The sequence below is a fragment of the Cavia porcellus genome, unplaced genomic scaffold, assembly GCF_034190915.1.
Source record: "Cavia porcellus strain 051 isolate PalLab524CR breed Dunkin Hartley unplaced genomic scaffold, mCavPor4.1 scaffold_17, whole genome shotgun sequence".
NCBI classification, from domain to species: domain Eukaryota; kingdom Metazoa; phylum Chordata; class Mammalia; order Rodentia; family Caviidae; genus Cavia; species Cavia porcellus.
The window spans coordinates 34,662,352-34,677,173 of NW_026947500.1; the positions used below are offsets into that span (position 1 = coordinate 34,662,352).

At 36.9% G+C, this 14,822-nt stretch overlaps 1 protein-coding gene across 4 annotated transcripts in view; it reads left to right on the forward strand.

The window, feature by feature from the left end:
• Iftap (intraflagellar transport associated protein) overlaps window positions 1-14,822 on the forward strand; it is a 59,017-nt gene that overhangs the window by 31,877 nt on the left and 12,318 nt on the right. For 3 of the 4 annotated variants that reach the window (XM_005000966.4, XM_003463853.5, XM_063227786.1), the window contains exons 3-5: window positions 4,024-4,178; window positions 5,734-5,805; window positions 7,278-7,341. The exons of the other annotated variant lie outside the window; for it this stretch is intronic. In XM_005000966.4, the coding sequence (XP_005001023.1) occupies window positions 4,024-4,178; window positions 5,734-5,805; window positions 7,278-7,341 (291 nt within the window). The remainder of the gene's footprint in view (window positions 1-4,023; window positions 4,179-5,733; window positions 5,806-7,277; window positions 7,342-14,822) is intronic. 4 annotated transcript variants of the gene reach the window in all.

Sequence of the window (14,822 nt, forward strand, 5' to 3'; positions counted from 1 at the left end):
AGCTTCTTTGGGCTTATTCTGATTTATGATTGATTGGTTTTAAAATTGCTTATTTAATCCTAATAACTATTGCTCCAGGGGAGGCCAGATACCAAGGAGCATGTGATCCAGAAGCAGCGGAGTGAAGTAGTTTGGCCAGATGTATCAAGAACAAGTGTTATTGTCTGGAGAAGCATTGCTGTAGGCTAGAAGCATAATGTGAAAATCACCTAGACTTCCAAAGTGCCCAACCTTGTTATAAGCATGATTGCTTATCCTCTATTCTTTGCAGAAGGCTTTCTTAGCAGCTGCCCAGTGTTATACAGAATATTCCCCCTATGATTTTTTTTTCTTTCCTTTTAGTAATATATTCAGTATCTCATTGTGACTGAGAACGTGCTCTTGATTTATATTGCTATTGAGTGAGTATGGTGCAGACGAACAGAAACTTTTGAGGCTGCTGGCAGGGTTGATCATGTATTCTGATGTTGGTTGTGCTGATCTGTGAAACCTACTGCAAACGTGGTAACGCTTCTCAGGACATGGAAGCCAGTCCGGCTCTATATGGATGAACTTGAAGTTTTAAAAACAATTTCTTTCAAAACTGAGTTCTCCAAATGTAATCATTTTCATCTGGAAAATATATAATCAATATGCAGTTAGTTTTTAATTTATGAAGGCATCAAAAGTTTTTACCTTTTCAAAGAGTGTAACCTTTCTCTTTGGTCTGAAATTAAACACCAGAGGTGTAGTGGTAGCCTTGTAAGGCAGGTCTGTTGGAAGCTTGTCTGTTTGGTATCAAAAGGAAATTGAAATTCCATTGCTTCAGAATAATGAAACCTCTGAAAACCTTTAAAAAAAAACAAAAAAAAAAAACCACTTTTGTCTCATCCGCATTGAAGTTTTGACTCAGAAATGCCCAAAGAAATACTCTTTCAGGTCTCAGTAACCTACTTGTTCTCTGAAATATTGCTGTTAGATTTCTAAACTGTATTATGCCTGACACAGATTTCAAAGCAGGAAACATTAGGGATGAGATAAAAGGGTAGACAAGGACTGTGATAAAAAACAGAAACAGAAGAAGAAGATGAGATGAACAGTTGGGTGGCACGTGTGGATCGCTACCAGGATCTCTCTGGGAAGCAACATCTGGTCTCTAATCAGACTGTCAGCCACTTCGGAGTCTGGGCTGTGCCAGCATCTGCCATTTTGACATTATCATATTGAAAAAGAACCTTTTTCCCATCTCATTCTGCCAAGAGAGTTTTTATTCAGTAGGTTTAAAATGATAAAAGGGTGCTTTTAGGTCTTTGGAGCCATGTGTATTCTTGTGGAAGTGATTTCAAGGTTTAGGAAAGACCCTTAAACTACAATTTTAATCAGAGAGTGAATAAAGTTCTTTTATATATCTTGAAGTATTTTAAAAATAAAAATTTTACATTAAAAAAAGGGTTTTCAAAGAGTGGGAATAATTTGTATGAGAGCTGAGACTTTGTCAGTAGTTCAGTATAGATGGGGCTTTACCACATCTTGCTCTTTGTTTCAAAGCCCTTTTATATGGTTACTGGGTAGATAATCTGAATGTTTTCTTAGAAATGGTAGAGGAGCACATTGAGTGAGGACAAATAGAAGCTGTCCTTCCAGAGTATCTGTTATTTCCAGACGTATCTGGCCTTGTTTAAGTCACTGTCATAGCAGTGTTCTGTGGGTCCACAATCTTTCTTTGTTAATCCTAGATTTAGGTTGTGCCTGCCTTAAAGGATAAGCTGGTAGAAGTGTGATAGCCACAAGAAGTCATCTTCCTTTCTAGCTTTGCTGAAGTTTGAGAGTGTCTTTTATTCTTCTCTTAATTCCTCCTGTTTCCAAGCATGTGCATGTGTATCTTGCTTTATCCTGTACCGCTGGTTATTGTTACCCCGTAATTAATTCAGGACATCTTTGTGTCTATAAAAAAAGGAGGATGTCTGGGAGGGTAAATTCTAAGACCATTTCCTTCTCACGTCTGTGATCCTTCATTGCACTGGTTACATGAGTACTGTTCTAACAGCCTTCTAACAGCTGACTCAGCCTTCAGGCGCTCTTTCCAGCATCCAAGCCTGGAGTTTCACACCTGAGTTTCTAGGGATTCTTTGAGGTACAAGGCAGGGCTTGCCTCTGTCAGTAATTGTTAGAAGTTATGGATACTGGTACCCGAGGCAGTAGTATAGAGCTGGTCTGAACATGTGTCTTTTATGGATATGACTTTGAAAGAGAAAGTGATGCATTCAATAGTTGTGTTTTTTTCCCCCCTCTGGCCTATGGATGGTGTACTCTAGACTGGGTTACCTTATCCCTGTTCCCTAACAGTATTTATATTTTAATATTCTGAAGATACCCCATGAGTCATAATTCTGTCAGTGATAAGGTGTTCAGAAACAAACGATTCAGAAACAGCTGGACTTGCATCAGGCTGTGGTTGTCACAACAGCCTTACTGGTTTTCATGCCATGTGTCTAGTGACTCAGGAAAAACCACCACAGCCACTTTTCTGGCTTAGGTCTCTCCTAACTCCTTTAGTTACAAGCTTGTCTATGGGCCTCACACATGAAATAGCCTTTCATTTCTGGGATGTTTGCATGGTAGAGTCTAGCAAGGGAATAGAGTAGAATTGCCTCACCCAGCAATGGCTTGATGTCAACTCTATTCCTTTATCACTCCCTAATCATAGACATAAATTTTTATATTTGCCATTTTCATAACAGCCAAGCTTCACTTTTGGGATGTATCCTACAGCCTCGGTTGTTTTTTGATTATTGCATACTTTCCTTTGTTTCCTCCCTTTTTTATTTCTTCCTTCTTGTGTTCTGTAAGGACCTCTTTTTGGTCACTTGCTATACTATTCTAAGTAGCAAAACAGAGTGGTTGGGAGGATAGATTCTGTTCAAAGACTGGGTTCAGATTGCCATTCTACTACTTATCAGCTTCATAGATCTGAACGAGTTACTTAATCTCTCTTGGTTTTCTTACCTGTAAAATGGTCCTTCCCTGTAGGGGCATTGCATGGCTTAAATGAGATGCTTGTGAGAGGCTTAAAAGAGAGTGTCTTGTATAATGTTAGCTATTTACATTAGTTTTAATATCATTACTATTAAGACTTACCATTCCTTTAGTGTAATTGATGGGCCCAAGATTTCCTGTGGCTATATTCCTCCCTACATTTGCAGCTGTGTTTGGGTCATTTCTCCCAGTTTCCACCAGTAACTCAATTTACAGCATGGGCAAAATTAGATTCACTATCTTTCAGCTAACTTATGCCATTTTTCTCTCCATATTTGTGTTAATGGCACTATAATATTATAATTTTATCAGTGTCTTAATTTCAAATTAATTTCAGGCTCTTTTCTTACCTCAAGACATAGTCATGAACATGCATAGATTTAATTCACAGGTATTATTTCTTATAATTGCTGAATTTAGAATAAGACAGTGCTTAAATGATTTTACATTTATGTAAAGCAGTTCTTTAGAACTGTTAAATTTACACAGAAATGTGTTCAATAACATGAAAAGAAAGATTACTGGCAAATTGAATTATGCTAAGTGTGGTATGATTCCATTTTGATTTTTAGAAGCACATGGATATGTAAAAGATTAGAAAGATAGCCACTGAAAACATTTTGTTGTGCTTATTCTGGCTTATAGGACTTTAGTGGTTTCTATATTTTTATTTTCTGTCATACTTTACTTTTATATAAAGAAAAAGACAAATTTAGAAAACAATAGGATAAGTAATGTCTAAAAATCTAGCAAGTACTGTGCTTTATTGATCGTTTAATTACGACCAAGTACAATGCTGAATTGATAGTAAGTTCTCAGTATTTGTTGAATAAAAAGGTGTTGTGCATTTTGGAAATAATTTTATACTTAAGAGTGCTTAATGCTTCAAGGATTTAACTCGTAGGGCTCACGAAAGTGTTGTATTTCTTGGAACTTTCTCAATAAATACAGAATAAACCAAACTGGGTATGATTGATATTTTCTAACATTATATAACTTTCATTTCAGAGGATATCATGACCAAAAGGGGAGCACTTGGGCTGGCTGCTTCAAACACATTTATGTCAGTAGAATTTACTCATAAAAATGAACCACATGACCACTGTCTTGGACATACATCCACTTCTCTCCGTACTTCATCACAGTGTTTAGAAGAAGAACAGGTAATTTCGTAGCATATTTATACAGATAGTCCAAGGCAAGAAACATTTTTCATGAATTTAAAAAAAGAGAGACCCTTAGAAACATTGGACTGTGACTGGATTTCTAACTCTTTAATTCTAGGAGTGTGATGGGGTGCTTGGTTGAAAATCATCATTATATTTCAGTATTTCAACAGCTGTCATTTGTGATAGTAACTTGGTTATCTTTAATTTTCATTATAAACTTCTTAAAGTTCTGTCATCTGTAAATTCTTCTTACAGCTATTTGTATGTTTTCTTTGAGATGAAAGGATTCCTTTTTATATGTCTTTTTGTAAAATGGACTACATTTTACTTGTCCTAGATTCATCTCTGATATGGTTGGGGTTTAGATGTCCCCAATGCCTCATGCTGTCATAGGTGAGGCTTTTTCAGAGGTAGCGGGATCTAGAGTGTGTGATGCTGGAATTGATTGATGATGCAATGCTACGATCAAGGAACTAGGATTAAGGTAGTGAGTGCTACTACCCTAAGTAGTCCGGACAAGATATAAGGGATAGAGATAACTGTGGTTGTCCCTTGACTTTGTTTCCTTCTGTCTACCATAAACTGCTTCTCTTTTGCGATGACTGTCTGCCAGACCATCCTGCCATGGGGCCAGCCCATTATGGATTGACACCTCTACAAACTATGAGCCCAATAAACCTTTCCTCCTTTAATTTTGGTGTTGGGTATTTTTTTTTGAACAAGAAAAGTAACTAAGATAACCTGATTTAAACTTCAAGGTAGAAATTTATCTTGGTTTTCCAAGATTTGGTCTATAAATGTCCGATGCTTTCTTCCTAACCTTCAAGACTTTATGGACCATTCACATTTTCCTGGGCTGTGGTTTTTAATTACCAGACAATGATAGTGGATGCTATTTTATCTTTAAAACCATTTGAATTTCTACTTCTGTCTTATCTTGTCTCTCTTTGATATTGGAACAGAACTGTGGAAAAGACTGTGGTTTTATGCAAGGAAACAAAAATCTCTGTGCTGGAAATGTGTTTATATGCAGTAGAGACCTATAAATGTATAGACCTTTACTTCTAGATGTTGCTTTAATTGATGATTGTGAGAGATGAACTTTTATCCTTAGAGGATTTACACTGTACTAGCAATTACTGGTCATTTGGATTATAGAACATATTGTAATGTAATGTCTTCTATCAGCTTATAAGAAGCAAAGAATTGAGTGACATTGTTTTCTAATAAGAAAATGTTATATTAACATTCTCTGGTCTATCTATCAGAAGAAGTTTGTTGGGATTGAGAGAAGGTGAAGAATGTTGTTGTTTACACACAAGAACACTGAGATTAGCCAATCTACTGTGGATTGCAGTGTAGATGCATTTTCAGGGCAGAAATAGAAATGAGACTTAGTGAAACTTACTCTTTGACTTCTTCTATGCCTCAGAAAATCTAGCCTTTCATACAGAGCTAATTAACAACACCTGGAAAGGCTACATGATTGGCTATTTTGTTTTCAAATTGCTTCAGTTTTCCCAATAACATACCCTCACTATATTTTCAGATAGTGTTGGACGAGGGCCAAAAGGTTGGCAATTTCTTTCAAGGTGATCTGAACCGGGCTGGAAGGGTGAAGGTAAGGCTTGATTCACTTTCTTCTATGGCCAAAAAATGCAAACAAAATCACAAACTCATTCCCTTTCCTTTGTATGAAGATGGAGAATTCAGCAGGTTTGGTCTTTGCATTTTATATTAAAAACTGGTGTTTGAATATCCTAAAGCTATCTTTACTTGGTTTTTGGATCTTTTTTCCTTAAAGTTTAACATGTAGGAGGGGTGTTTTAATAGAAAACTATGTCTGTAGGCCTCCTTAGCATATATTCAGCCAATGACAGTACAATAGAATCTCAAATTCTACTATGGAAACCATCATGTAGAAGATATATCTTTGCTATCACTGGGATGCCAGGTAATAATTGCAGTTTTGTATTTCTAAGCAATGGAAACTATCATTTTATTTTATTTGGTACCAGGATTTGAACTCATGTTCCTATGCTCGCCAGGCAGGCCCTTATGCCAATAAGCTATATATCCCCAACCCCCAAACTACTATTTTAAATTCGTATTGAATAGCTGTGGTCTGGCAGTTACAAGTTGAGCTAGGAGAAAAAAGACAGTCTGTCTTTTGAATTGCAATTATGAAATATAAATTTGTAATTTTAAGGTATTTTGTTATGCACATGTTTAGATCATGAGCATAAAAAGCATCATAACCTTATGCCTTTAACACTTGTCATTTATGCTGGTGGTGAAATCATTTCCTTATTTATGTTCTTTGGTATTCCTCTGCGATGAAATAGTTCATGTCTGACATGTTGCCATTTTGTTAATCTAAAGTGTCTGATTGTCAGCTTGCAGAGGAAAGCAGTATTCCGTGTGGAATAGTTTTTCATTGAAATGCTGCTATTGTCTCTGTAAAGGTCATTTGCTCTGTTTTTTACCTTTGAAGTAATTTTCAGTTTTATTTGTTCGAAAGAGAACACTTGATGTTTTGCCCTGCTCACCTCTCTTGTGATTTACCTGGGGCAGGATGATTTTGTTTTGAATGAACCTTTCTCTCCTGCTTGCTTTAGCTTCTTGCACTTTCTTTAGCTTTAGCACTTTTCAGAGTGCTATATTCTTACAGCCTGTATTACAATGATAGCCAGATCCACTATCACCATTTACTTGAGATGCATAGATGAGAAACAAAAATAGAAATCCTGTTTAGGACCATCATGGTGGTGGTATATTCTGGGATAGAATCTGGAGCAAAGTTCCTTTTCAAAAACGTCCAGCCTGTTTTTTTTTTTTTTTTTTTTTTTTTTTTGCTTCTTCTTTTTCTGTTCACTGTAGAGAGTGTTGCCTGTAAAATCCAGGCAGCTTCCAAATTTACTGCTTCTTTCAATTGGGCAAATATGTGAACACAAAGGCTTTGAGCTGGGACTTTAGAATTAATGAGAAAGTAGATTCCACTGCTCAGTTGAGTACTGTGGAAGTGGATTCATGACTCTTCACTGCAATTTTTCTTTAAGCCTAAGCTGCATACAAATGTTACTCTTTTTCTAGGTGGACAACTTCCTAGATTTAGAAGATTTGGATGCGGATGAGGATACGCCCCAAATGAGCAGGGGTATGCCTTCTATTTCTTTTTTCTACTATTTGATCTCTTTAGAAACTACAGTTAAGGCTTTAGACAGCTTTCATGTTCTTCGTTTATTACGGTGGGGCAATCTTTTGCCCCTGAAATAGGAAAGTTGTGAAATTTCTGTTTCAAAACTGAGGTCTTATTAAATTGGTCAAACCCTTTTGAAGATTGTAAAATCTTTGGAATTAAGTGAGATAAAGCTGCCCCTACCACATGCCTACAATTTACCACATAAGTGATTCTTGAATAATTGTCTCAAGGATAGCTATTACAAAGTCAACCTCTTACTTCCTAGACATGCAGTGTGGTAAATTGAGGTTATTTTACACGAGGGACACATAAAATATTAATTGATCAGAACAAATCAGAATTGATTATAAAAATAAACAAAATTCAAATTTTTCCTTTTAGAAAATATTTATTAAATGTGTAAATCAAATACTTAAGACTAAAGATATATGGTGTTACTTATTCTGGGCATATTTCAATATGGTCTGCACTGGAAAGAGGCTTAATGCATAGTCTGCTGATATTTATATTCATGAGAAATTTTTTCTTTCCTGATTAACATTTCTGTGTAAGCCTAGGTACCCTCTATTGATCAAAGGACCTGTGAAATATGTTCAAAATTAATGTTGTTTCAAAAAAACCTTCATTCTTCATTCAGTATGCAAGAATATTGCAACATCAGTGGCAATCAGTTGACATGTAACTGTTGTTTATGGTTTTTTTAGTTGGTCATAAACATGGATTATGGCCATTTTTGTTGGAAGAGGACAGTTTACTCATAATCAGAAGGGTAAGAGTGGTTGGGAGTAAACATTTGGGGAAGACTTTGTAAATTGGTCTCTAAGCCTTTGTTCAGGCTTCTTTGTCTTCGTGAATTGGTGAGGTTTTGGAAATTGGAGGCATATAACACATTTATTCTGGTCCCAGACATTTCACTATTTCACTGAAGGGGTTGTTTCTCCGTCACTCTACCAGCCAGTTAACTCTGTAGTTGCTTATATGAGCGACATTAGAGATCTAAAGGAATTATATCTTGAGGGATGGGTTCTATAGCCTTATACTCTAGGTGGCTCTGAATTTCTGTAGGAGTAATGTAGGAACTTTGAAATACAAGGGAGAACTAAGGCCTGTCAGGACATTACAGTTGGAGATTAAGCACACTGTTTTGGGTTTGGGTGATTTGGGAAGGAATTTTTGTAAAATATTTAGATTCCTATATTCCCTCTTCAAAGAGTCTAATTTACAAGGATTTTGGTGGCGTCTAGTGATGTACATTTTTGACCAATATCTCAGGCCATTTAGTGAAGTTAGTTGGAGAATGACTCTTCAAATCAAATGTTTCTAGTATGCGTATAATAATTTTAAGGTATAAAATCAATTTTATAGGTGGGCAGAAAAGTGCCTGCATTAGGCATTTTTATAATGGTTTAAACTTCTCACTTACTGTCAGCAACAAGAAGGTATACATACTAACATAAACCAACATAGCTGAAAAATCTGGTGTTTATTATATCAATCTTTTCAATTAGCCCATTAACCTTTCTCATTATTCTAATGTTGTTTTCTTTAAACATTTTTCCAAGCTGCACCTTGTAATTATCAGACTTACTCCTTTACTTAAAAAATTGACTGAAAACGTCTTGCTAGTATGATTTCTTCCAGAGGTCAGATAACAGGTGGTCAGATAACAGGCTTTCTACATAACCTTTTATGTATAAAAGGTTACTGAGTTTGAACCTATACTCAATGGACTTGAATGAAATAGTCAAGATCTTCTCACGTATATAATAATGTGCAAAGCCTGGGCTGAAAATTGATCCAGGCTTCAGTGGTGTCTTCTAATTACCGAAAGGACCAGTAGGGTCTCACAATTTCATAATGCACAAGCTGGGTCACTTGAAAGGAAAAAAACAAATTAAATAGCTCTTGCTAAGTTGGATTTTGGTTTGAGCCTAATTTGTGTTACACTTCAGGAATGTGAGCAGAAGGCAAATATTTATATCAGATGGGAAATGTGACATTTTAAATAGGCAAGTTGCTTGTATAATTTTGGCAGCTGGGAGCTTTACTGATTAGATTCTGTTGTTATTGTTTAAGCAACAGATTTGCCGGGGGCAACAAGGAAGTGAGTTGCATATTGTTTTTCTACTACTGATTTTATTTATTCACCTTATTCACTCTCATAAATATTCTTCAGGATTCAGGAACATGATTTTTTTTTTCCTCAATATTTGCTTTATCATTTTAGCAACCCAGGTGGACAGAGGGGAGACAGTTTTGAGGAGCCAACTCTGTTTTCCTCCTTTAAATTTGAGATAAAGTAGTCATTAGTGACTGTCATTCCATGCACAAGATGGCTTCGTGTTATCCAGTGAAGATGTTATGCTGAGACCATAAAAATAGGAAGGATTCGCCATTCAGTTCACACACATACACACACACACACACACACACACACACACACTTGCCTCCAGTTGGGCAACCTTTTCTCTGTCTGAGGAGATATTTTTGAGGTCAAGTTCTCAGCATTCTGTTGTCTCCTCTGTGTCAGTCATGTTGGACAAGAATGACCACTGACTTGTGCTCAGCCATGGGCAGTCCTGTTTGAGTTCTTATTTTCAAGTTCTCCAGGACTTGCTAGTCAGTTAGTAGGTGAGTGCATACACATGAGTACATACAAATGAGCCACATCCCTTTAGTTCTGTGGTTATCTTCAGTGTTTAGAAGCTTTCAGGGCCATGTGACCAGGGATGACGATGGTGATGATCCTGTCCTCCTCCTCCTCCTCTTCTTCCTCCTTCTTCTCCTCCTGCATTGTCTTCTATTTTTGGCACAAAGACTTGAACCCAGGGCCTTACCCATGCTAGTGAGCACTGTACTACTGAGCTACATCCCCAGCCTTAACCACAGATTCTTATTCAAAAAACAGTTAACAGCTGTGGCTTGTGCCTAGAATATAACAAAGAATAAAAATCCAATTTCTTATCCTCATACAATTCCTAATTAATTAGAAGAGTCAAGAATGAACCATGTAATCGCATATATATGATTACATATTGTTCTAAATCACATGAGAGCACAGGGTGTGGGAATTTACATTTGTGGGATCATAGAAAGCTGCCTGAGAGCCTAACTAGATAAGGGGTGTAGCAAAGATGAGGGGCAGATAGGAGAGTGCAGGTACAGCATGAGGAACAGCATGTTTTGAGGATCCGAGGTAGGAGAAAATTTCACATTTCAATCGACTTTTAGACATTTTGTTTACTTTATACTTAGATCATTCAAGGCATGGAACATTGCAATCTCTGATTTGAAGCTATAATGCAAAGCTACCATGATAAAAACAGAATGGTACTGGGACAAACGAAACGAGACCCCAGGATCAGTGAACAGAATTGAAAATGCAGACACAACTCCGAACACTCAGCTACCTTATTGACAAAGGGGCCAAATACCTTCTTTGGAAGAAATGTCACCTTTTTAACAAATGAAAAATTGGCTTTCCACATGCGAAAAATTAAACATAGACTTTTTATTTCTTACTATGCACTAAACTAAAATTGAAATAGATTAAAGATCTAAATATAAAAACAGAAGTGCTTAATTTTCTGGAAGGCAGGGTAGGTAAAACTCGTGAAGACATAGGTGTTTACAAAGATTTTTTGCATAAAACCCTGATCCCACCTGCAATTTTACAGACAACTGGGATCACATAAAATTAAAAAGCTTTTGCACAGTGAAGGAAACCATCAAAAGACTAAAGAAACAATCCACAGAATAGGAAAAAAATTTTTAGCAGCTATTCCTCAGGCAAAGGAGTAGTACTTAGAATATAGTGTATACAGGACTTCCAGGAAGATGATAGAGCAGTAAGCAGCAATAAATCAGCCTCTCCAAGACTTGCAATTTAAACACTGGAAATTAACACCCTGGGGAAGAAAAGGAAGAGGGAGGTGGGTACCTGGAACCCGGAAAGGGTCTGTTGGGAAAATTACAGCCTTCAGAGAAACTGAAGAGACAGAGCTCAGTGCAGAAAAAGGAAGGGGCAACCTGTGCTTCCTCGCTGACTCCTGGCTCATGGAGAGGGAAAGGAAGATTGAATCTACAGAGACAGAAACTGGGGGATGTCAGAGACCTTCAGGGAAAACGCAGCACAGGAACAGATCAGTAGATGCCGGGCATTGCAACAGCTGGTGAATGATCCAGTCCAAGCGTCTGCCACGTCCCCAGGAGAGAGTGCTTGGCCATGTGCCATTTTAGGGAGGGGACAGCTGAACCTGGGATTTAGAGCAGCTGTGGGGTGGCTTCATTGTAGGGCTTCCACTGTTAAACTCCCCAGTGTCTGGTCAGGGAGCCGTACTCAGGCGACTCAGGTCCCATTTCCTTGACCAGAAACCAAGTTCAACTTGCATTTCTTTGGATTTAAAAATCTCAGGACCTGCATACCACCCCAATATGACTGCTGCCTTGCTGGGGTTATCCAGCCTGAATCTGGGCTCTGACTATCTACCAGAGAGAGCAGAGCTGCCCCTTGAACTGGACACTGCCACAAAAGAGTGGGCCCCAAAAGATAACCATAGGCTTGAAATCACGGAGAAATTTCTTTCTTTTTGTTTTGCTTTTGATCTTTTCAAAAAAGTCTTTTTACTTGCTTTTATTTTGTTATTTTTGAGGATGTGAATATTGCTTTCAGCTTTTTTGTTTGGTTTTGTTCTTGCTTTAGTTTTCTCTTTCTTCTGTCTCTTTTTTCTGTCTTCTTCAGCAGTAATCCTAAGTCCTGAGGCTTAGATAATCTTTGTCCTTCAGCCTTGCTTATTCTCTCTTTTTCTTCTTTCAATGCTCTATTTTCCCCTTTTTGCCCTTTTAAACTTTCTCCCCTGAATGTAAAGTCACTCTGTGTGGAAGTTTGCTGTATATAATTTTCTATTTGTCTTAGATTTTGTTATGTAACTATAATTCTCGTACCTAGGTTAAAGGTGGCAAATTATTGTCACAGTTTGTTATTTTATAGTGTTTGTTTGATGCTATTGTTATTATTGATTGCACTATTTTATCCAAGGTGACACAGTTGTTGAGATCTGTTGATCTCCTTTGTATGTCCTATGTTGTCTGGGAATCACAAACAATACTGCAGGACAGTACCAAAAAACTGGGTGCTAGTCCAGATAGATAGTTACCTTTTGTCTTTAATAAACAGAAGAAGCAGTGTCCTGGGACTGTTTTAAAGGCCAAAAAGTGACTACACCTACATCTCTGAAAAATAATCATTTCCTTAAGAAGCCTTGATACTAGTAAGAAAGCTATCTACCATAGGCAACTTACAAGCCTCAACAGAGAGAACAAAAAAAAAAAAAAATGAGAAAAATGCAAGCAAGGTGCAACCCAACACCTCCATCTCGACCAAGGCACTAAGAAAGCAAAAGCTACCCAGATGAACTTACTGAAATGGTAGTAGCATGGGTAATAAAATAGATGACTAGGTCTCTAGAATATATAAAGAACTCAAAAAAAAAAAAATCAGACACCCAAAGTTAAAGATGCATTTAAAAAGTGCACGTGTGAGATGAATAGACATTGCTCAGATAAAGAGGCACCAATAGCAAGTAATCATATAAAAATGTTCAACATCACTGGTCATTTGAGAGATTAAAATTAAAACAACATTGAGATCCCATCTCACTCCAGGAATAATGGCTGATAACAAGAAGTCAAGCAAGAACAACCGGAAGTCGTGGAGACAATGGAGCCCTTCTCCACTGTTGGTGAGAATGTAAGGTCGTATAACCACTGGTTAAGTCAGTGTGGAGATTCTTCAGGAAACTAAAACCAGAGGTTCCATTTGCCTCAAGTGTTTCCCTTCTGGATATCTTCCCCAAAGAATCATACTTATCATACCTCAGTAATATATGCACATTCATGTTTATAGAAGTGTAATTTTAATAACTAAATCTTGGAAACAGCCTGTATGTCCATCAATGGGTGAATGGATGATGAAAGTGTGGTTTTTAGATACAATGGAGTAGGACTCTGCCATAAAGAAGAAAAAAATGAGACCATAACTTTAAATGAAATAAATCAGACACACAAATTTAAATATCACATTATTTCTCTAGTGTGAGAAACCCAAAAAGTAAATAAGGAGCAAAATGGAATGTTGATGAGGAGTAAGAGAAATGTGTTCAGATGGGAATGGGAACAAGAGAGGGAGAGGGAAAAGGGAAAAAAGAGAACAGAAGGAAAAATGGAAACAAAGCTTTTATAAATAAGGAGGGGAAGAAGGGTTTTAGGGAGGATGGGAAAAAAAGACGTATTATGAATACGTACAGATTTCCTATAATGAATGTGTTCATTATGTATGGAAAATATGTACAAATAAAAAATGGAAAAAACTGAAAAAAAGACTGCTAAAAATTTTGTGCTAAATTTTGCACTAAAAATTTCAATGATCATTAAAATGTTGCAGGGGGGGAAAAGTCTGTTTCATAAGAATAGGCTGTTCTTTAATTTTTTCGTCATTTTTTAAATGACGTGCTAGTGCGTGCTAGTGCATGATAGAGTTTATTTTGGGAAGTTGGCACATATCATTAACATACTTTAGTCAGTTTCAATCTAATTGCAACAAGTCAACTTCCTGGTTTCCTGTCTTTTTTCCTTTAATTCTTTATGTGTTGTTCACTTATGTGTTTTAGGTTATTCCTATAAGAAAAACCATGAGATTTGTAACTCTTGGACTCTGGCTATTATCAGTTAACATGGTACTTTGTGATTTCATCCATTTTTCTGCAAATGTTATGATTTCATTGTTCCTTATGGCTGAGTAGTATTCTATTGTCTGTAATATATATCACATTTTCTTTATCCATTAATCTGTCAGTGGGATTTCTGGAGCTTAGCTATTGTGCATTGTGCTATTATAAACGTGAATGAGCATGTATTACTGTAGTATGCACTGTACTGAGATTCGTCTTACCCCGTTTAGAATGGCTGCCATTGAGAATACTAAAAGCATTACTGGTGAGGATGTAGATGTAAAAGGCACCCTCCTACAATGTTGGTGGCTAAACTAGTACAGCCACTGTGGAAATCAGTGTGGAGATTTCTGAAAAGGCTAAACATAGAAATGCTATCTGACCCAGCTGTTCTGATCTTGGGTATACTCCTACTTCTTTTATATTTCAATTTAGCTAGCTATGAAGGTCCAACTAGAAAGCCATATTGACCATAGCAAAAAATCTGTTACCCAGTCCTTTTGGTTGCATGGAGAAACTTTAATCCCATTCTTGAGAATAAAATAGAATTGGGAGCATAATTCTGTCTTTGCACAATCCTTGTGTCTATTCCTCTCCAAGAGTGAGGGATTTGATATCAAGTGTATTATCAGTGAGGTAATTCCTCATTGATTTTCCTTACCTTCCCCATGGCTGGGCAATACTCTTCCTTTTTCTACACTTCCATTT